The sequence below is a fragment of the Passer domesticus genome, chromosome 5 (assembly GCF_036417665.1).
Source record: "Passer domesticus isolate bPasDom1 chromosome 5, bPasDom1.hap1, whole genome shotgun sequence".
Taxonomy (NCBI): domain Eukaryota; kingdom Metazoa; phylum Chordata; class Aves; order Passeriformes; family Passeridae; genus Passer; species Passer domesticus.
In genome coordinates, this window is record NC_087478.1 from 67,621,104 (window position 1) to 67,642,299 (window position 21,196).

The 21,196-nt window shown below is 40.9% G+C and overlaps 1 protein-coding gene across 21 annotated transcripts in view; it reads left to right on the forward strand.

Moving 5' to 3' along the window:
• The window catches only part of ITPR2 (inositol 1,4,5-trisphosphate receptor type 2), a 245,188-nt gene that overhangs the window by 60,610 nt on the left and 163,382 nt on the right, over positions 1 to 21,196 (forward strand). For 14 of the 21 annotated variants that reach the window (XR_010362601.1, XM_064420759.1, XM_064420745.1 and 11 more), the window contains 12 exons: positions 6,265 to 6,419; positions 7,782 to 7,881; positions 8,019 to 8,179; positions 10,357 to 10,498; positions 11,233 to 11,391; positions 12,288 to 12,460; positions 14,641 to 14,760; positions 14,862 to 15,047; positions 15,525 to 15,551; positions 15,635 to 15,886; positions 16,738 to 16,882; positions 17,828 to 17,978. Coding sequence is in view for 20 of the 21 variants with exons in the window: in XM_064420759.1 (XP_064276829.1) it covers positions 6,265 to 6,419; positions 7,782 to 7,881; positions 8,019 to 8,179; positions 10,357 to 10,498; positions 11,233 to 11,391; positions 12,288 to 12,460; positions 14,641 to 14,760; positions 14,862 to 15,047; positions 15,525 to 15,551; positions 15,635 to 15,886; positions 16,738 to 16,882; positions 17,828 to 17,978 (1,771 nt within the window). In the remaining variant the exon portion in view is untranslated. Of the gene's footprint in view, positions 1 to 395; positions 537 to 746; positions 899 to 1,052; positions 1,274 to 1,307; positions 1,842 to 6,264; positions 6,420 to 7,781; positions 7,882 to 8,018; positions 8,180 to 10,356; positions 10,499 to 11,232; positions 11,392 to 12,287; positions 12,461 to 14,640; positions 14,761 to 14,861; positions 15,048 to 15,524; positions 15,552 to 15,634; positions 15,887 to 16,737; positions 16,883 to 17,827; positions 17,979 to 21,196 lie in introns of those variants that run through there. The other 7 variants (XM_064420758.1, XM_064420754.1, XM_064420755.1 and 4 more) reach the window with 7 other exon arrangements.

The following is a 21,196-nucleotide window of genomic DNA, read 5'->3' on the forward strand; positions in this document are numbered from 1 at the left end:
CATTGTTATTTAGTTTTTTTTCTTCCTAGTAAAAAACTGTTATTCCCATTCCCATATCTTTGCCTGAGAGCCCTTTTAATTCTGAAATTGTGATAATTCGGAAGGAGGGGGTTTTACCTTTTCCATTTCACAGGAGGCTTTTGCCTTCCTTCACAGACTCCTGTCTTTTCAAACCAAGACAGTCATGTCAGTCTTGTATCCAATAGCATGTAACCAGAAGCTTGCAGGCTTTCCATGCTCTGTGGTTATCATCTAGTGTTTCCTCTGCCTGGTCACTGCCTAACTGGCTCACACCAAAGGCATCTTCTTTTCTACCCTTTGAAGAAATTAATTTTGAAATACTGCCCATGAAGTAAATCTGGAGTGGAGAGGTTGAAGTGGACCTACCCCAGCAAAATTTGAAGTCCGAGTAGCAGGGAAATGGGAGATGAATAAACAATTCCTTGTGACTGAAGGGCTGAACTTGCAGCCTGTGCCCTTGAGGTCAAGAAGGCCAATGGTGTCCTGGGGTGCACTGGGAAGAGCACTGCCAGCAGGTGAGGGAGTGATCCTACCCGCTCTGCCCAGCCCTGCAAGGCACATCTGCAGTGCAGTGTCCAGTCCTGGGCCCCTCAGCACAGGAGGGACATGGAGCTCCTGGAGCGAGGCCAGTGGAGGATGCAGAGATTATTTAGGGCCTGGAACATCTCTGGCAGGGAAAGGCTGAGGGAGCTGGGGCTGTCCAGCCTCCAGAGGAGCCCCAGCTGAGAGGGGCCCTCAGCCCTGGGTGTCCCTGTCTGCAGGGCCCAGGCTCTGATCCAGGGGCCCAGAAATGGCCCCAGAACAATGGACAGGGACTGATCCCAGATGTTCCACCTGGGCAGGGGGAAGAACTTCTTCCACAGGTTGCCCAGAGAGGGTGTGTAGTCTCCTCACTAGGGATATTCCAGACCCCTCTGGACACAATCCTGTGCTCTGGGATGGCCTTGCTGGAGCAGGGAGGTGGCACCAACTGACCCATTGTGGTCCCTTCAGCCTGACCCATCCAGGGACTCTATTCTCTACTGGGCTGTTGGATGAAAGGCTGGCAGCTCCTCCTTTGTTGTTTAAAGGCAGCACAGTCATTCTGTGCATTCTGTGCCAACCCTGAACTCCTCAGCATGTGCTGGGGCCGCTTGTGCGTAGTCACAGCCTGGTTTACAAGGCCTGATCCCAGTTGCTCAGGCAACCGCATTTTGAGAAGCAGCAATGGAGAATGGTTTTCCATGATACAGCAGTGGGCACAGACACCAAGGTTCTGCCTAAGCATATTTTTTCTGCCTTGCCTTAATTGGCTCCAGAGTCTGAAAGGGTTTTGGCTCCAGAGAACATAAAAATTACTGGAAGTCACCAGGACTTCTGTTCCCAAGCGTTATGTTTGGACTGAGGTTCATTGCTTGTTTATGAGCTGCTTCTTGACAATCCAGCCAAATTGTCTTGTGAAGCACTGCTTTTAATTCTGGCAAAATTTGGCCTTACAATGAGTTGATTAATATTCCCACATCTAAGTTCCAGAATAATTTTATTTTTTTTTTTAAGTGGAAAGACCTTTTTGAGATTTAAGGGTCTTATCAAAGGAGTACTTCTTCATCTCTTACAGTCTAGGACATTGTAGCGTATCATGTGTCAAAATGCAGTGCTCTGTGTTACAGCTCCCACTAAACCCAAAATTGGTGGGTTTTATGCTGCAAATTGCTATGCTTGTTCTAAAGAGAGAAATGTACAGCATCAAGAAGAATGCTACAAATATCTGGGAAATGTCAGGAGCAGTTGGGAACCTGGCATTTGTTAGTACCTTTGTGTTAAAGGCTGTCTTTGGATAGGTATGTTATCTCCATTTTTCTGCATTTTCATGAGAGGGCTAATTCTAATCAGTTCCTGTCTTTTATTGCTGAGATTTTTGTTAGGATTGAGACTGGTATGCACTTACTTATCTTGTAAGGAAGTTGGGTAGTTCTACCATGGGCTGCCTGGTACAATTTGATGTATCTCCTTTGATTTCTGTTTATATATCTTTATAAATTCCCAACATTCTGCAATTCTAATTTTTCCTTCTTGCTGCCAACCCAGGAGATTTTTTTTCTCTGATAAAAATTGTAAATTATTATTTTTAAAAAATATTTTATTTTACCTTCCAGGAATGACCTTTATTGAATTATATATTTTATATGGGTGATGCCGTTTAAACAAGTAGAATAGACAATCTGAAAAACGTTGAAAATAAAAGAGAAAAGAAAAATCATCAGCTTAAAAATGGCAGCTTATATAAAGTCAGCAGTCAGACCATTAGGGAGGCTGTGGGAGAAGGGGAGACACAGATGCTGGCACATTATTATTATTCTGCTGTTGCACACGGGTCTGAATCAGCTCTGGAAATGCATACAGTGTTTCTTACAGAATGTCTCTGGCTCCTAACAACAGGATTGCAACGTGATGTCTCTGCCAAAAATGCAATGATTCACAAATGAGTCAACAGTGAAGGTGTTACAGGAGGCTAACTGCTGTGCTGTCTGCCAGGGCTCCTATCAGGCAGGAGCAAGGCTGGCCATTCATCTACTCCATTTTCTTCTCATAAGGAATTTTTAAAATAATCTAACCTATGGAGTTCTGCTCACGTTACTGCTCCGTGAAAATGCTGGTTTTGTAAGAGCCTCCTAAACTAGATTAACGTATTGAGATACCACATTGCTCTGGATTTAGCAGGCATTTTCAGAGCTCTGGCTGCTATTACATTTAATTTCTGCCGAAATTTGTAGTGCAGCTTAATGTATTCATTCAGGAGCAGGGCATTATCCTTGTTTGTTTCTATGCCACAAGAGGTGTCTTCACCAATTGGAATAGTAGATTGCATTTCTAAAAGGAAAGGTATTTTAGGTTTGTAATGTTTTTTGATTGCTTTTTGCAGTTGAAATGAAGGCCCTTCTGTAAGCAAAACTCCATGTAGATCTCTTGAATTTTAGGTATGATGCCCAGTTGAGTTTAAAAAGGAAGTTTTGGGATAGTAGCAAATTCTGTTAAGAGCTGTGAAAAAGGTTATCTGCTGAGCTGTAAGTCTAAAGGAGGACAAATCTGATTGGACCTGATTATTTTGTCACTGATTCCAGCATGGGATTTGTCTCTCCTTACATTTGTCCTCCACATGGCAAGCAGTATGTCTGCATTGTTTCTTCTCTTTAAGCTTCTTTTTAAATCATAATGCACTGTAAATCAGTGGTGGTAGCCCAGGAGTTACAGACTTTGTTGTGAGCCTGGATCAATATTTCCCCTTCACACCAAAATAGCGGTTTTTCTCACTGCCTAGGACCCTTTTTTTGAATGTTCAGCCTTTGCTTTCCTAGGTTGGTCCCTCCCTGGCGGTGTCATGGGGGTTTACTCCGTTCCCCTTCCTGGATGTGATTATCGAGCTTTGCTGCTGCAGAATAAGGATGGGAGCTCACAGCTCCCTGTGCCAGTGCACACTGAGGTTTTCTCAGGCTGAAGGAGCTGACTGCTTTTTGTATCACTGATACTTACACTGGGTTGTTTGGCAGGGATGGGTCCTACTCCTGCTGAGCAAAAGCAGAACTCAATCTGTGATCTCCTTGATCCTTGTGAATGATTTAACCAGTGCACAAGAATGAAGTGATTGCATCTTCCTCACCTTGGATATGTCTCTGATGTGACTTGTGACAGCCTGCTGCTAGCTTGTTGTAGTTTGGGACAATCAAAGCTATATTAATTGTCCTTCCAGGAATGTACTATTTGGTAATATTGTTTTACCCACAGTTCTTTATACTCCTGGCATGTAATTCCCCTGGGCTTTTTTTTTTTGTTGTTTTTTATTAAGTCTTCCTCCTGCCAGCTCACCCACTTTATACACTGGTCATGATGTTCTGTGGTGGGGAATATCCCTTTGCCCAGCCTGGGTCATGTGTCCTGTCTATGTTCTCTCCCAGTATGGTTTCATATTTGGGTCTGCATTTTACTCAGGATAAAAAAGAAAACCATACAATTATGAAGTGTTCTGCCTTTTTGTATACCAGTCATTTCAGTTTGGAAATTATAATGAAGTGGGTAGTGTCTGGGAAATCCTAATTAGATTTCAATGTAAGTTGTGGAAAATATCAAAAAGTTTGGATGCTGTTCTAAGCTATCATGTACTACTCAACCCTTTCCAGATCTATTAAATTGTAAACTGGATTTCTAGTTTTCTGTTTTGTTATGAAGTGTAGGAAGTAGTTTTTCATTTAATATTAGACTCTGACTCACACCTGTTAAGCTCTCAGAAGGATTTTTTAATTGTTTCTATGCCTTTTCAGTTTGTGTTTCATCATGAGTACGTACAACAAAATATGTATGGAAATCACAAAAGCAATTTGCTATTTTCTCCATCTTTTCACATAGGTTAAATTTTTTGTGCATTTTTCAGTAGTATTTTTGGGCATTAGATATAAGATGATGCGGGGCCTGTCAGATGAGTTTACTCTTGTGCATGTCACAGGAGATGGTTGCTCTTTGTCTTAGCAAACCTTCCTCTCAAACACTTGTGGCAGTACTGTAATGACTAGAGGAGCCTAAGAAAAAATGATTTCTGTTTTTTTTTTTTGGTTTTTTTTTTTCCTTACTCTCTCCATCCTTGATAGAAGTCATGGGATGGAAAGCTGGCATTTTGTAAGCTTGATAATGAAAAAATTGATGTTTTGGAAGGATTCGAAAAGTGCTTTGAAATGAATTGATAACTAACCCTTTCTTCCATAATTTCATTCGTCCTTGATTTTGTTGTTTAATTTCAATTGGCAATATGGATAATCAAAGCTTTGCCCTTGGTTATCCCTTACAGTTTGGTTTTTAATCAAGCTACTAATGCAAACCAAGTATGGTCTGGCCTTTTATGTTGCACAGCTCTTCCTTAGTGGTGTATTGTAAATCATTATAATAGCATTTCATGCTTCCAGGGTTGGATTTTTTGTCTTTTGGCTTTCCTCATTCCTCTTCCCTCTCTGTGATGTATTTTTTGTACATGAATAGCCCTGGGCTGCCAGTCTCTTAATTGGTTATCAGTCTTTTGTAAGGTGTGTAACTCGGCACCCCAGAGGAGCAGCTTTTACTCACACCAGTGATTCTGTTGGTTGCTGTGTGGATATGGGCACAAACTCTGAATGCTCCATCAAGCCAAGAAATGTTCTCAGGGAAGGTGGCATTTGGAGTCTGTAGGCAAAGCTATGGAGGTGACTAAAGATATAAGGATGGTGCTGCGGGGTCACAAAATTCCTGTGGGCTCTCAGCAGTTGGTGAGAAGCAGATCCCACCTTAGCTCATGGGCCTTGGTTGAGTAACTCTGTCCCTCAAAGGAAACAACTCCTGCCCTTGCAGACGGTAAAATCAGACCTGTGCTGGATGAGCCTCAGTGTGTTATCAGCCTGTGCTGAGATTTGTAATACAATCCAGCTGGGGCTTTGCCTGCCCCCCTTACCATGACAACCTGGTCCTGATGGAGCAGATGTTCTGCCTCCTGTTCTTTGGAGAGTGTCCACAGGACAAGAGGAAATAGCCTCAAGCTGCTCTGGGGGAAGTTCAGGTTGGTCATCAGGAATAATTTCTTCTTGGAAAGGTCTGATAAGCATTGGAAGGGGTTGCTGGGGACATGATGGAGTCCCCGTCCCTGGAGGTATTCAGGAAACAACTGGACATGGCTTGAGTTTAGTTGACAAGGTGGTCAAAAGGTGGACTTGATGATCTTGGAATTCTTTCCCAACCGAAATGATTCTGTGGTTCTCTGAAAGTGTGCTGCTCTGATTCTACAATCTGAGAGGAAAAAGCTATCAAACTTACATAAAACAAAAATAGATTGAAACAAATTGTTTACTTTTTAAATCCCCTACTTGTCTTAAATAAAAATAATTTTAAAAAATCTAATTTTCATTCATTCTCTTCTTTCAAATGTGAAAGATTTCCAGATCAACACTTAGTTGCACCAGGTGGGAATGAGGAGTCTGCAGCTACTGCAGGTTTTTGAAGTTGTAGGTGTCAAATAAAGCATATCCAGTGCTGCAATGCCTCTTTAGCATGTGGCTTGCTGTTGTTGTAATGACTGCCTGAGATCCCATGGAGCAAAGTGCATCCTTTGTGTTACTCCAAAGCCAGTCGTGGTAGATTCTTGCTAGAGGGTAAAAAAACCCCAAAAACCAGATGTATTACTTGTCTGAAGGTAATTGAAGAATTTCTGATGGGCCCCGATGCAAGCAAATAACCCTTGTGCCTAATTAGCAGAGAGAAGGCGACCTTCCTGCTTCAAAGAAGAAACGCCAGGCAGGGGAGAAGATTATGTATACTTTGGTCTCTGTGCCACATGGAAATGACATTGCATCTCTCTTTGAACTGGATGCTACCACGCTTCAGAGAGCTGATTGCCTGGTTCCAAGGTAAAATTAAAAAAAAAAAAAGAAAAGAAATATAAAAAGGGCAGAAAATAGTGCTGCATTGACAGGGTTTCTTCCTGGCATTATGCTGGTGAGTAAAGAAGAAAAAAAAGCAAACATGAGCAATTATTATCCTTCTGTTAAAATTTGAGGAGTGTTCATGGATAAATAAGGAACGTATAAAATATGATACTGCTGCTGTGACTGGGCAAAATAATTATAAGGATAAAACAAGTGACACTTTTAGTCTGTGAAGAGAAAAAATAATGGTCTAAATATTACACAGATTTGTGTGAGGATAGAATTGAGCTCTGTGCACTTTTTGAAAAATAAAAAAGTACTTTTAATAGATTTAACTGAAGTGCTCCCAGCATAATAATGTGTGAGGTGAGCTGGGCTTCTGTTTCCCTGACAGACCATGATACCACTGAGCACATTTCTTATTCAAAAGTATTCAGCAAGTGGCTTGTGGGTTTTAATTGTCAATATTTAGCTGAGATTGGTCAGATAAGTCACACAGTGTTGGTTGTGACTGAATGGCCTTGCAGACACTTGGGGCTGGTTGTTATGAGGGTGGATTTTAAATCTGGGTACTCACAAATACTGATGTATGTGACTTGGAAGTGTGTTCGCTATGCTAAGTTCTGCCAGATAATTTGCTTGAGTAGTCAAAAGCCCATCAGCATGAAAGGGGGCGTGTGAATGGAGACCATAGTGAATATATTTCAAAAGTAAAATTCAGAGTTAAAATTGTAATTGATTTCTCCGCTCTGCTTTTTGATAATACCACAGATTATGGAAAGAATTTAGAAGGATCTGATATCTGCTTTTTGTGCACTTGGTTTTCAGTTGAGAACTGGTACTGTAAATGCTTGCTCTGGAACAAGGGTTTGCAGATCATAATGATGAAGCTGTGAAACCATGGTCATCTTTACTTTCTGGCTTTTGTGCTGTGACAGCTTAAAAGGGTTTGTTATTCTGCAGGAAAAAAATAAAAGAATTTGGTTTATTCATGAAATGTATTTCTGCTCAGGTGGGATTTTATAATGTCTTCCTTTTAGTTTTTTTTTCCTTTGAGGAATATTTTACTCCTAGACTTACATAACTACTTAAACCCAGCATTCTGCATAATACCAAGATGCTGGCTGTTCTTGTTGCAGCTCTGCTCTGGGTGAGAAAGAAGGAGTCAAGGAAAAGGTGTACTGCAGTGTCTTTTAGGTGCACCTCCCCTTTTTATTGCAGTGGCTGGTGTGGCTCCTGCTCTCCAGCCTCATGCCACAGGCAGGTGTTGCAGGGCACACCACTTGCCCACGTGGGCTCAGGACTGATCCATCTCAGCTGCTGTGTTTACTCGGTCCCCTTTAGGAACTCCTATGTCCGACTGAGGCACCTGTGCACCAACACTTGGGTCACCAGCACCAGCATCCCGATTGACACTGAGGAAGAGAGGCCTGTGATGTTAAAGGTAAACAAAATCCCAAACTCATTCCTGAAGCTGTCTTGCTTCTAACCTATGAAATGTGCATAATAATTAGGGTAAAGGTAAGAGGATTTCTCACCCACTTTCAACCAAAATCCCACTTAAAACCAAACCAATTGCAGATTGGGACGTGCCAAACCAAAGAGGACAAGGAAGCTTTTGCCATTGTATCGGTTCCTCTGTCTGAGGTCAGAGACTTGGACTTCGCCAATGATGCCAACAAGGTTTTAGCATCAACTGTTAAAAAGCTGGAGAGTGGAACAATAACCCAGAATGAAAGGAGGTTAGTGAGTTTTATTTTTTCCCCTACTAAATTGGTGTTTGGTTACTCATGATAACACAGTCATGGGTAGGTGATAGCCACATGAACAGAGGCAATTGGGAAAGGACACTTCAGTTCTGAGAGTGTCAGCCTGGGTTAGATGCCACCTCTGTTGGAACATCCTTGCTGTACCTGAGGCTGATCTTTGTATCTGCTGTGTAAAAATGGGGTAAACAGCACCTTCCCAGCTCACTGGCCACATAATTAAATGGGTAGTTTCTTGGGCAAATGTCTTTGTCTGGATTTCCTTTGGTAGTCTGCTTCTGAGCTGTAATGTGAGGGTGCATTGCATCTGATTCTCATGTACATGAAAACAGCACTGCAGGGCTCTGGACTTATGTGAAGTTCACCACCCTGCAAACCTGCAAAAGCCTTGGAAGGAGGTCTCAGTGTGACTGAGAAGCTGCTCCATTTGCTTTCTCATACCTATTTTCCCCTGTTCTCTTTTTCTATTTTACATCAATTTGGTGTTTACCCCTTTTATTCATCCCCATTTTGTCTGTGGCACTATTAGAATGTGTTGCTCCTCACACCCTCCCCTGAATCAAGGGATTTTGTAGTATATTTGTTGCACATTGTAGCCAGATATATACTACTGCCAGTTATGTAGTTCACTATTTATCTTCAGCTGCCTGTGGTTAAACTGAATATAAGACAGCATCTCTGGCAGTGTGAATTCATAACTGTAATACATCATATACAGTTGGTTGTTTTTTTTGTTTTTTGTTTGTTTTTTTTTGAAAGTGTTGATTTTTGGTGATGAAGCTGAATCTTTGAAGTCAGTTTCCAGGACAAATTAGACCACATGATTTAATATCCTAACATGCAGATTTTAATGCCTGGGTGTTGGGACTCAGCCTTGAAAAGCCATGGGGGCCATTTCATGATTGAGTTGACCCAGAGAGGTATATGACATTGTCCAGGTGGGGCATCCCTGTATGAACCTGTCACTGTCAGTATTGTCAGGTCTTGATGTTGACAGATTGGTACAACAAATGTGTAAAACAATTCAGAGCTGTTTCACAACAGTGCCATTATTTCTTATTTCTTGTGATTTCCTTTGGAAAAAAACCCCAAACCATTTTTTTTCCTGTCTTATCACCTTCTAGCATAGAGAAGTAGGAGTCCCAACAGTTAATTCCTTATTGCTCCATCCTGCAGCTGCCTTTTCTACTTTATTTTGTGGGAGTGACACACACCTTCACTCAGAGGGTTTAGGTGAGCAGCCCAGCTCACTTGTCGAAATGGGAACTTTCTGTCTGGCTCCCACAGGTGACTGAAAATCTCTTGGGGATCTTCCTGCCTGTTTCATAGCTGGCAAATTTGTTAGTTATAGACTAGACATTGACCAAATTGAGATGATGAGTTTTTCATGTAAAATATTGCTGGTACTGTTAAGGGATATTCTTTGAAATCTGTGGACATCTGTGTTTCTCACTGCATGTCTGGTAAGGTGTTAGTAACGAGGAGGCAGCAATGATTTTGTTTTCTTTTTTCTCCATTTATATTGTCTTTTTGTCTTATTTTCTGAAACTGGGAGAGAAGGAATTACTACTGTCTCTGTTGTTTTTAGCACCTGCTTTTGACAAATCTTTTGTTTAGCAAAGAGTGAAACAAATGCAGTTTCTTGGGTTAGTATATATAGGAAAACAGTTATATATTAATAAGAATATGAAAAAAATGTATATATGAAACAGTTTCATGGGTCAGTAGGGAAATTATCTAGTGGCAGAATGTTTTTATTCCTCTGGTGAGTCCATCATCTTTTTTCATGGACCCATGATAAAGCATAAAAATCCTTGCTAGGCTGTGTAAGTTTCTTTTTACTGCTCCTGGGCCTTGAGGCCACCAGGTATAGATTTTGGGTCTCTGAATACTGTGTATCATTCCAGCAGCCTGTATTTTTCTCTTGTTTTCCCTCTGGTTGTTGTTTAATGCCTTGGTGAACAGCCCTGTGATTGATTTAAGCTTCTGCTGAACCAAGGCTTGGAATCTTTAAGTACATGTCAAACTTAACTTTGCAGTGGTGGAAGTTCCATTGTGCCAGGTAAAGCTTACCATAAATGTGATTTTTGTTTCTAATGAATCCTAGGAAGTTGAGTGACTGTTTATAGTAATGATTTGTCTATTCATTCTAGGTTTGTAACCAAGCTACTGGAAGATCTCATTTTCTTTGTTGCTGATGTGCCCAATAATGGGCAAGAAGTTTTGGATGTGATCATTACCAAGCCAAACCGGGAACGACAGAAATTAATGAGGGAGCAAAATATATTGGCTCAGGTATGTCCTACTGTGTTAATAACTTAATTGTATTTGCAAACAAATTGTAGGAGAGAGTGATGTGAGAAAAAGTTATTTTTGGGTAAGTTGGCTTATGCCAGGTTGGATTTGTGTCTTGTTGGATTGGATAGAAATGACACTACTTAGTCAAAGCTCATCTCTTGGTCCCTAAAGCAGAGTCAAGCACAAGGGGCTGTAGAGGGCTCTTAATTTCATGTGATTCTGATAAAATTTAAGATCATGTTTGAGAGCAAATTGTTCACAAAATTTGAGACAAACATGGAACGTGGTCCCAATCCTGGAAGTGTTCCCCACGTAGTGCCCCTGTGGAACTCTGACTTTGTTTGCACAAGGGAAAACTTGCAAGTAAATAAAATTAATGTCTTTTTTGAGAAGTCAACTGAAAGAAATTTTAAAAAAGGGGAAAAGGATGAGACTGGACAAAAGCCAGTGTTTCATCATGCTTTTTCATCATTAAATTATCCAAAGTTAAGACATGTAACTAAAACTGTTTAAAGCTGGGGCTAGTAAAGAAAAAGCAATATCAATCAGCCCTAAATGCATAAAGCTGTGATGTCTCAGATTGTGTCCCCACTTGTGTTTAGTCAAGGCTGTTGTGCTGATCCTGTCAGAGGACATTTCCATTGTCTTTGATTTCTGCTGAACTTCCATTCTGTAAGTAAAGCAGAAATCTGGGTCTGGTTTTCACTCTCAGTGGTTTTGATTCTGAACAGATATTTGGCATCCTCAAAGCTCCTTTTAAGGACAAAGGTGAAGGATCAATGCTCAGACTTGAGGACCTGGGTGACCAGAGATATGCTCCCTACAAATACATGTTAAGATTATGTTACAGAGTTCTAAGACACTCCCAACAGGACTATAGGAAGAACCAGGTCAGTGGTATTAAAGATAATTTTCCTCCTGATTTTTATAATTATATGTCCTAGGTTTGTCATGGTGCTCTGCACTTAGGAGTGGGATTCTGTGGTAATGGGGAAAGGCCTTTTTTTGTGTGTGTGTGTAGCTTAGTAGTGTGTGAATTGAAAATTCAACAATGAATATCATAAGTTCACTTTGTACTTTTGCAGGCTCAGGCTGAGACTGGGGCTCATTGCTTCATTCATGAGCTTTCTGTTATTAAAAATATGTTCTTGGAGCCTGGATTGCAAAGTGGGAAATCTGCAAACTGTCTGTTTCTCTTGCTTAAGTATTTGTAGAGGGATGGCAGTGAGTCAGAGCGAGGCTGTTATATCGGGTAGCCTGATTTCCCACTGCTGGAGGCTCCCTGTGAGCAAGAGGTATTTCAGAACATGGACTAAAGGGACTGGAGATAAAAGCCTGAACTGCTGGGTGGCTTCTTTGTTTTCTTTCCAGTGTTTTACAGAAATATTTCTGTCCTGAAGGGAGAGAAAAGGAGGAAGGAAGACTCAGGAAAAAAAGCTTCTTAAACACTATAAAGACCTTTCCATTTTTCCTTTAAAAAAAAAAAAAAAAGAAAAAAAAGAAAAAAAAGAGGTTGACAATTCTTCAATGTTATATGTATTTTCACGGATTCATTCATTTGGTTTGTGAAAGAATAAGAGGAGTTAGACATCCCTAATATGGAATCTTGGAATCTTTTTCTCAGGGTACATATTTGAGGTATTCAGAAGTTCTTTTGTTCAGGCCAGTTCAGAGAGGAAAGTTTTGAGTGTTATTTTGATTGCTAACTAAGCTGGATGCCCCTTGTTTCTAAAAGAGAAAGCATTTCTGCTCAGCAGGTCATCATGGGAATTTTTCCTTTTTTCAGGAATATATTGCTAAGAACTTCTGCGTGATGCAGTCCCAGATTGGTTATGATATTCTGGCAGAAGACACCATCACAGCTTTGTTGCACAACAACAGAAAACTGCTAGAGAAACACATCACAGCTAAAGAAATAGAGACGTTTGTGAATTTACTCCGGAGAAATCGAGAGCCAAGGTTTGAAGTGGTCCATGTGGCATTTTTGCAGTAGCTGTGAATTGAATGCTATTTATTGCTTTGGTGTTTCTTTCTCCCTGTTTTGACCTGGCAAACAGAAACCCCACCTGTACAGAAAATACTAGAACTATCTGTAGTTCTTGGAATTTATCCATATCCACATTTTAAAACTAGGGCTCACTGAAAAGAGGGCTTATATTTTACAAGACAATCTTGAAAATTTGGTCTCTGTTCTGACTGGGGCAAAGAGAAATTAAGATAAACTTTAATTTCTCCCAGCTCTGCAGCTCCTCTGTGAAACTGCCACTTGTGTTGGTTCCCCTGCTAATAATCCTGGTGTAAATTATACACACATGTCAATTTTTCTAAGCTTTTCTAAAGCTGCAGGAAAACTGCAGCTTTTACCTGCAGTTTTCCTGCAGGTTCTGATTCCAGGTGAGACCTAAAAAGGGCCTGGGACAGTGAAGATCCCATAAACTTGTGTCCTAAACAGAATTTTGTCCCACATTAAAATTTCTGGCCTTGAACTTCACTCAGCTGATTTTTTTTTTTTTTTTTAATAAGCTTCAAGTCAGAATATAAAAGAAATGGATTTCCTTATTTTTAAATGGAAAAATCTCTTTATTATTGGATTTTCAGTTGTAAAATGGGTAAAGTAATACAAGTATAAAAATGAACATACTGAAGGCCAAGTATTGTCCTCTGTAATTGTGAATACCATTTTCCAAGTCGCTTTTAAGGATATATTGCTAAAGGCCTTGGTGCTTCACTGCCTCAATTATTTTCTATATGCCTGTTTGGCCTCACTCTAATCTCATTGCCTCTCCCATGCTCAGCTGTGTTGGGCTTGGTCAGTATGAAGAGGAAATCACAGGATCAGCTCTGTCTCTGAAGGGTCTGTGTTTATCGAAAATCACACATTGCATTTTCTTGTGGTGGAGGATGTAATGGAATTTGTGCCATAACCACATCATGCAACTGCTGTGTATCCACTTCTTTGAGGAGTTCAGGAGCAATAAATGTTTCAAAATTGCCCCTTGCCAGAATGGTGTAATCTGGACAGTAAAGACTTCATCTTGATACTGATTTTCATGGAGAGTCTTGTAGATTTTTGCAGCACTGTTGAGGTGAGGGAGAATTGTGGCATTCTGCTCTAAACCACAAGCTGCAAAATTAAAAACCTTCCTGAGTTTTGGCTCCAACCAGGTGACTTCCCCAGAATTCCATGTAATTATGTGCTGTTTGCTTAATTTTATCTTTGTGATTGCTATGCACTTTTAATTACCAGTTGCCACAAAGTTTCATTTCAGTAGTGTGGGTGGATTTTTTCCTAAGTCTACCCTAAAAATGCTGTCTGTACTCACCCACTACAGTTCCCAGACTTCAGTGGGGATTGTGGTCTGTGCTTAGAGGTTCAGACTTTTGGATCCTTGAATGGTTGATAGCAGATGGTCAGAGTTTGTACCTAGATCTCTAAGGAAGTGGAGTATATGATCTGTGTGTGTGTGCCTGTTCACAAGTGCTCCCCCAACAGCTCTTAAGCACCTTGCTCAGTTTTAGCTGCATTTGCTAGTGGAGTGGTGGGCTCAGAGATACTTAATTCCTATAATGGAAAGTGGAAAGTACGTAGAAGGCAGGGGCCCTTTCTATATTGCAGTGTGTCAAAGGCTGAAAAATGGATTACTGTTACTGCACACACAGGAATCCCTGAAAAGAGACAAACCCACGTACCTAATTAATGTCCCAGGTGTGAGGAAAGCCTCTGCCTGAACCTTGTTAAACATCAGAAGACCTAAATTTGAGATACAAGTTAATAGGAAGCTGATTTCCTTGCAAAGCTTTGCTCTTTCTGCTTTACATGGAATGACCTCTTTGAATGCAGAGTCCTGACAGTCTGCACTCTTCTCTGGTAGCCCAGCATTACCTGGCAGTGTTCAAGGCCAGGTTGGATGGGGCTTGGAATAACCTGATCTAGTGGAAGGTGTTGTGAGTTGCAAGAGTTTGAACTGGCAAAGATCATATGTTGATAAATATCATTATACAGAATCCCTGTATAATGGGGATTCTACCAAATGTAGTCTACCCATCCTCTAGTGCTGAGTGCTAGAGTTTTCTATTGCAGTTCCCCAGTAGTAGTTTAAGTCTCATGTTCTGCTGCACCTGTGTTTTTTTGACTGCAGATTCTTGGATTACCTGTCAGACCTGTGTGTATCTAACACCACAGCAATACCAGTAACTCAGGAACTCATTTGCAAGTTTATGCTTAGCCCAGGAAATGCTGACATTCTCATCCAGACCAAGTGAGTGTCTGTAATCAGAACTTGCCACCTTTTTGTTGTCTGCTCTCTTAAATTCCCAGCACTTTGCTCGTGGCTCTGTTGTGAGTGGTTTGTGTTTGCAGGCTGGTTTCAACCCAAATGGACAATCCCCTGGAATGCCCAGTCATCTCAGATGACATTGATGAAGAGGAAGTGTGGCTTTACTGGATCGACAGCAACAAGGAGCCTCACGGCAAAGCCATCAGGCATCTGGCTCAGGAGGCAAAGGAGGGCACAAAAGCTGATTTAGAAGTTCTTACCTACTACAGGTAAAACTGCTTATTCAAAGGGAAGAAAATGTAAACTCTCTGAAGAACCCCAGTGCTGTTCTTATCCAGTTCATTTGGCAATATCAAAAAAGGAAACCAGAATCGTGAAAGAAAAAAAACATGAAATCAGTTTCATGCCAGAAACTGCAACTAAGAATTCATTTCAAGTTTTACCTGTGGGAGTTGTCACAGTCTCTGCTGCCTACTCCAGGCAAACCTTGAGTTTTCTCTGCTCATCACATATCTTTGTGTGTCTTTTATTTTGCCTCTAACCTTCTATTTATTGAGCTTTAATGTTAGGTTATGCTGCCCTGGAAGCAAGGCACGGTCTGAGAAGCGAATGTCCTGAGTGTCTTGAGGATTAGAGAAGAAATGGGATCATGGAATAATATTTTACAAAATTGAAACAAGAATTGAACAAATATTTTTAATGTCAAGTTGCTCCCTTGCTTAACAAAATCACATATTATTTTTTAGGATTTATATCAGAAAAGCTCACAACAGGTTTGTAACATAAGATTCTGAGGTGTGTTCTTGCATTTCCGACCGATTTCCTTGAATACCACATTATTACCTTTTTTCTAAAGGTACCAACTGAACCTCTTTGCAAGAATGTGCCTGGACCGCCAGTATCTCGCCATCAACCAGATATCTGCCCAGCTGTCAGTAGACTTGATCCTCAGGTGTATGTCTGATGAGAGCCTCCCCTATGACCTGCGGGCTTCCTTTTGCCGTCTGATGCTGCACATGCATGTGGACAGAGATCCCCAGGAGTCTGTGGTGCCTGTCAAGTATGCCAGATTGTGGACTGAAATTCCTACCAAGATCACCATTCATGAGTGAGTTGAAAGTGCCTCAAACTAAAGTAAAAAAGCTCTTTGTAGAGTTAGTCTCAGCACAAAATGGTTGCAGATGTTTAGTGTCCACAAAACGTGTGAAAAGGCATTTTGTTGCAGAGCACGGAGCTGTTAATTATTGTTACCCTTGGAAACTTCAATAATCAGCTTTCAATCATTAAATATTTAAATTTTTATTTTTCACTATGTTATTTTATTGACCAAGCTGGGGAAGATGGAATGGCCTTTCCTCAGACCAGCTGCACTCCAAGTAATCCCATTGTGTCTCACATGACAGGTTTGCTAGGCTGGATCTTAGTTTTATACCTCAAGTTCAACAGAAAGCCACAGCTAGGAACCCAGAATTAAGACACAGCCTCTATCCACCAACAACTCACAGAGGCTTTGGCCTTCACTAAGTAAAGTACTTAAGCATATGTTAAATTTAATTTTAGAGAAAGGACCATTGTTTTCAGTGGAAACTCTGCCTGGCTTCACTGATTTGATGGAGCAGCAGCACTGGGGTGCTCCCAGCCAGGGAATATTTGGCTGGAGAGACAGAGGAAGAAGCACAGCAGTGCAGCAGGCAGTGTTTTTTCTGTTAATGACCTCATTGAATTGCCACAGCAAGGTTTAAGAGTCCTATCTGCCACAAGAGTCGTATTATCATGTCTGTATTCTTCCCACTCCTGGTACTGTTGAAGGGAAGGTTTGGGCATGCACTTTCTATATCTCCAGAGAGCTGAACTGAGTAATCTCAGTGGGTCATGATTAGTTAGCTTTTTTCTTTAGTGACAGCTGATCCTGATATTAGAGGTATTTAATTTTCCTTCTTTCTGTGCCTTGTATTGTAGATATGATTCCTTCACTGACTCTTCAAGGAATGAAATGAAGACAAAGTTTGCACTAACAATGGAATTTGTAGAAGAGTACTTGAAAGAAGTTGTGAATCAGCCCTTTCCATTTGGAGACAAAGAGAAAAACAAACTTACATTTGAGGTACTTCTCAGCTATCTGCATCCTACTTACATTATTCCTCATTTCAGAGAAGATGACGTTGATTCTTTCAAAATAAAGCCAGTTGCAGAATAAATGTTGGTGTAAAGTAGCCTAAAGAAATATCTGTTCCTAATTCCATTGTTCTTGGTGCTGACTGGTATTGCAGAAAATAATTTTCTTGTCTGCTGTATTTTTCTAACCTTTGTTTCCTTCTCCTGGGGTGGTTGCTCCCACCCCTCAGTGGAGGGAGAGGGGATTTCTGGGGAGTGAATAGTGAATATTCCTGTTCTTTCTACATTAGTGAAATAACTTGTAAAGATTCTTCAGCATAAGTAAGTGCTGTTTTCTGTATAGGGTGTTACACTCAATGAAACACCCTGAATAACCTAATCCTGTGGTTTAAACATTGTTTGAAATTACTAACAGAAACTTTAGATAGGCCTAGATTTTCTAGGTTCACATAGCAAAGAATAAAGGGGAATAAAGAGGAAATGCTTACAGCTTTTATAGTTCTTCCTCCAGCCTACTTCTCTTTGTTGCTTTTGCCTCTGGTCACCTGAAATCACCTCTGTGCAGACATATCATCTTACTCTTCTGCTGACTTCCCCAAAATCTTCCTCAAAGCTGCTGCCTCTTTAAATAATTTCTCAGAGTCTTTCTTCTTGATCTTATATATTTTCACAGATGCAATTTTATCCTCTCAAGCCTTCCTAAATCTCACCTTGGTTTTGTTGTCTGCTGTAACCTGACTGATCAATTGCTTTGTCTAATCCTGACAGACATTTAATGTCACTGGCCTTAGTCTGAAAATCAGTAGCAAGACTTGTGCTAGTTTGAATGCACTCAAGATCTGAATCTGAACAGTGGAAGCTGCTGTGTGAAATGCAATTGAAGACCACAAGGGCTGTCAGTACTTCCTTCATTTTTAATTTCTTTTTCTCATAGGTGGTACATCTGGCTCGAAACCTCATATACTTTGGCTTTTATAGTTTTAGTGAGCTCCTCAGACTGACCCGGACGCTGCTGGCAATTCTAGATATTGTTCAAGTTCCCATATCATCATACTTTGAAAGGCTGAGCAAGTTTCAGGATGGAGGTGAGATGAGCAGCACAGATGTTTATTCCAGTGGGTAATTAGCTTTTTAAGTTGGAAATAACTTATGGAGAATCTCATTACTCTTTCAAGGTTGTGTTTCCCACATCAGCCCTCCTACAGGAATGCATTGCAAGGGGCATTTAGATGATCAGCTAAAAAGGAACCTTTTTGAACAGAGCTGTATCCTTCATGACTTGTGGGTACTGCATTGGCGTTGCTGCTCCTTTGTTTATTTCAAATTTCAAATTTGGTTCTAAACCTCAATGTCCCTTGCTTTGAACATCCCGAGGGAGTTGAAGCAGTATTTGCCTGGGCACAGGGATTATGGTGGCTCATCTGTGGCACAGCTGATTGTTAATCTTCTTAGCACTTTACTGAAAGGGAGAATGAGATGGTTCTGGTTCTACAATGGCAGAAGTACCCAAAGGAAGTCCAGACGAGGCCATCCTCTGCCTGTGTTTGTCAACTTAGAATAAGCTCTTCTGAACCCAGACCACAATGCCTCTGACAACCCTAGGACTATTCTGTATGTCCCATTGCCTTTGCTACCACGGTTTAAAACTGGGTTGAAGAATGAACATGCCAGGAAGGTGCTGAAACGTAGCAGTTTAGTTCTCCTGTGTGAGTGGAAGAGAGGTTTGACAGTGATGTGGGCTGAGCATCCACAGGACTGACTGATGGCAAATTCTGTTTTGATACGTAGCTGGTGTTGCCAGCCAGCTGGCTCACAGCACCAAAATGGATGAGCTGTCTTGTTGGAAACAATTATTTTGTGTTTTCTCTGGGAGGCCTTTTCCCAGCCTTGAGTTTTTCTAATCATCAGTTTGCTCAGGGCTCTACAGATGCCCTGCAGGAGTGTGCTGTTCTTTATAACTTTTTTCTTCTTTGAGGTTCACATACTCTGGAGAGGTCTAGACTGTCATTGTCATCTCTGAACCAAGAACTCATATGCTTGGTTCTCTTGATCTTCTCTCCATCACTGCCTGCAGACTTTACTGACACCCTCTTGAAGTCTTTTCTGCAATGCAGTGCACATCAAATCATGCTGTAGCTGGCTGCAGTCCCTCCTCAGCACTAGAGAAAAGACTGTATGTCCAGACACTTAGAATTATGTTTTCCTTTTTTGTCCCTGAAAGACTGCATTGCAGACTCTCTTCTTAAATTGCTCTGGACACAGTTTGACTCCAGACACAATCTTGGCATATTTGAAACATGGGACATGCAGATGTGGTTCTTCTGCTTAGTTCTCACTCTGCCCAAGCCTTTAATCCTGATTATACATCTTGTTTAGTGTTTTTACTTACATTTATTACCCATAAAATAATGTTTTGTCCTTAATTCCCTTTTATTTCTGCAGAAGGGTTTCCTTTCAAGCTATATAAGAGAGGAAGGAGCCACCCATTTAACTCCAAACAGACCTGCTCTCAGTTATATGAATTTCCTTAGCAATTCCATGCAAATCAATGAACTTACTTTGAAATAAATGGGTGAAGGAATGTTGCAAATAGCAGCACCTTGCAAATGGAAGCTTGGTAGCCTTTTTAGTAGTGCTCAACCATGTACTGGAACCTTGTTGGAAACTTTCTGTCACAAACCTGTTTTTTTCTCACTTTCTTTCAGCAAAAAAGGCACAGAACAAAGGTGTGATTTTTTTTATTACCTTCAGCCTTTGTACAGATTATTTAAATTTCTTTCCTGCTGTAGCTGTCTCCATGGATGTTTACCTTTCAAACACTGACCAGTTCAGGTCAGGATGTGACAATCCATGGATGTTCTCTTGTTAATTACCTGTGAATTGGTTTGGTTTGGTTGGTGATTGGTTTGTTTTTCCCCTTTTTCTACTAACTCTATGTCTAGAAAACTTTGGAGTTTTTTTTTTTTTTTGCTGTTGCAGACTGTTGTCAGTCCGCAATCTTACGAGAGTCTGGAGATATTGGCTATGCTGTCTAGACTTAAAAGCAGGCATTGAAACTGTGATGAGACAATGTGTCTTTGTGTAGAAATAGCTGTAAGACTTCTTGAAGAGGCCTTCTACAGCCTTTGTAAAATAAAAGGATGCCTTTGAATGGTCAGATCTTTTCTTCACCCTCCCTTTTCCTTTCTGATTGAGAAACTATAAACTACATAAAGTGTGCATTTGCTTTGCACTTGAGACAGGATGATCCTGAATATTTAACTGCTATGTCCAAGCATCTTGCTTTTCCTCCTGCTTTCCCTGGAGGTGCAAACTCACCTACCCATGAGCTATAAAGATGCATGTGTCTCAAGAATGAAGTTGAAGAAGTTTCATAACCCCTATTCACTATCTTTGAGCACCCAGCTCACAGAGCTTCATGTTCAAAGAACATATTTCATGTCTGAAAATCACAACTCAAGCAAAATGGGGGAGTGCTTTTCGTTAAGGAGAACCACACAAGAATCAACCAGCATCACTTTAGTTGCACATTGCACCACTGAGGGGAGGTGCGGGGCTGGAACTTCTGGGCCTCTGCTTGTGTTGGACTGTAGATGATCCCAAGGGTGAGTCCAGAAGCACAGGTGTTCCCTGGATCCTATGGAGTCTGGATCTGTCTTGTCCAGGATGCAGTAGGGATCCTGAGGAATTAACAGGCAAGCACAGAAATTGGTCTTAGGATTTTTTTCTAGATCTTCCCTCACTCTGAGAGTAAGGACCATTCACCATGCAAAGCTGTAGATATACCTTGGTTTTCCATTTTATAATAAGATTGTACATGCAAGGGTTCCCTTCCCTTTTTACACAGATAACCTCCCTTATAAAACTGTGTTGCTCAGAACATGTTAGTTGTTTTATTAGTAATCTATCCTGGCTTTTTATTGTCTCTTTTAATTTATGATATTAGTTTCTTAGACTATTAAAAAGGGTGAAGTTAGGAATTATCTCAGTCAGCTTTTTTAGATTTTGGAAAATGTAATGGCAATTTCTAAGATCAGAATGGTCTGTTGATTTTTTCCAGCAAGTGTTTTCTTATTTGTAACTTCCATAAAACACAGACAGATGGATTGTTCCCTGCCCTCTTTCAGAGTGGTGGGACCTCTCTCTCCAGTCAGGGAGGTGTGAGGGTGAATTCTTGCCGTTAGAGGAGGTCACAATCCATTCTCCCACATCTCTCCAGACTGCAGCATCCTCTCTAGCAGGTCCACTACTTATAACAGTCATACCAAACCTTTGCAGAATATTGCAGGTAGGTGTCCCTCCA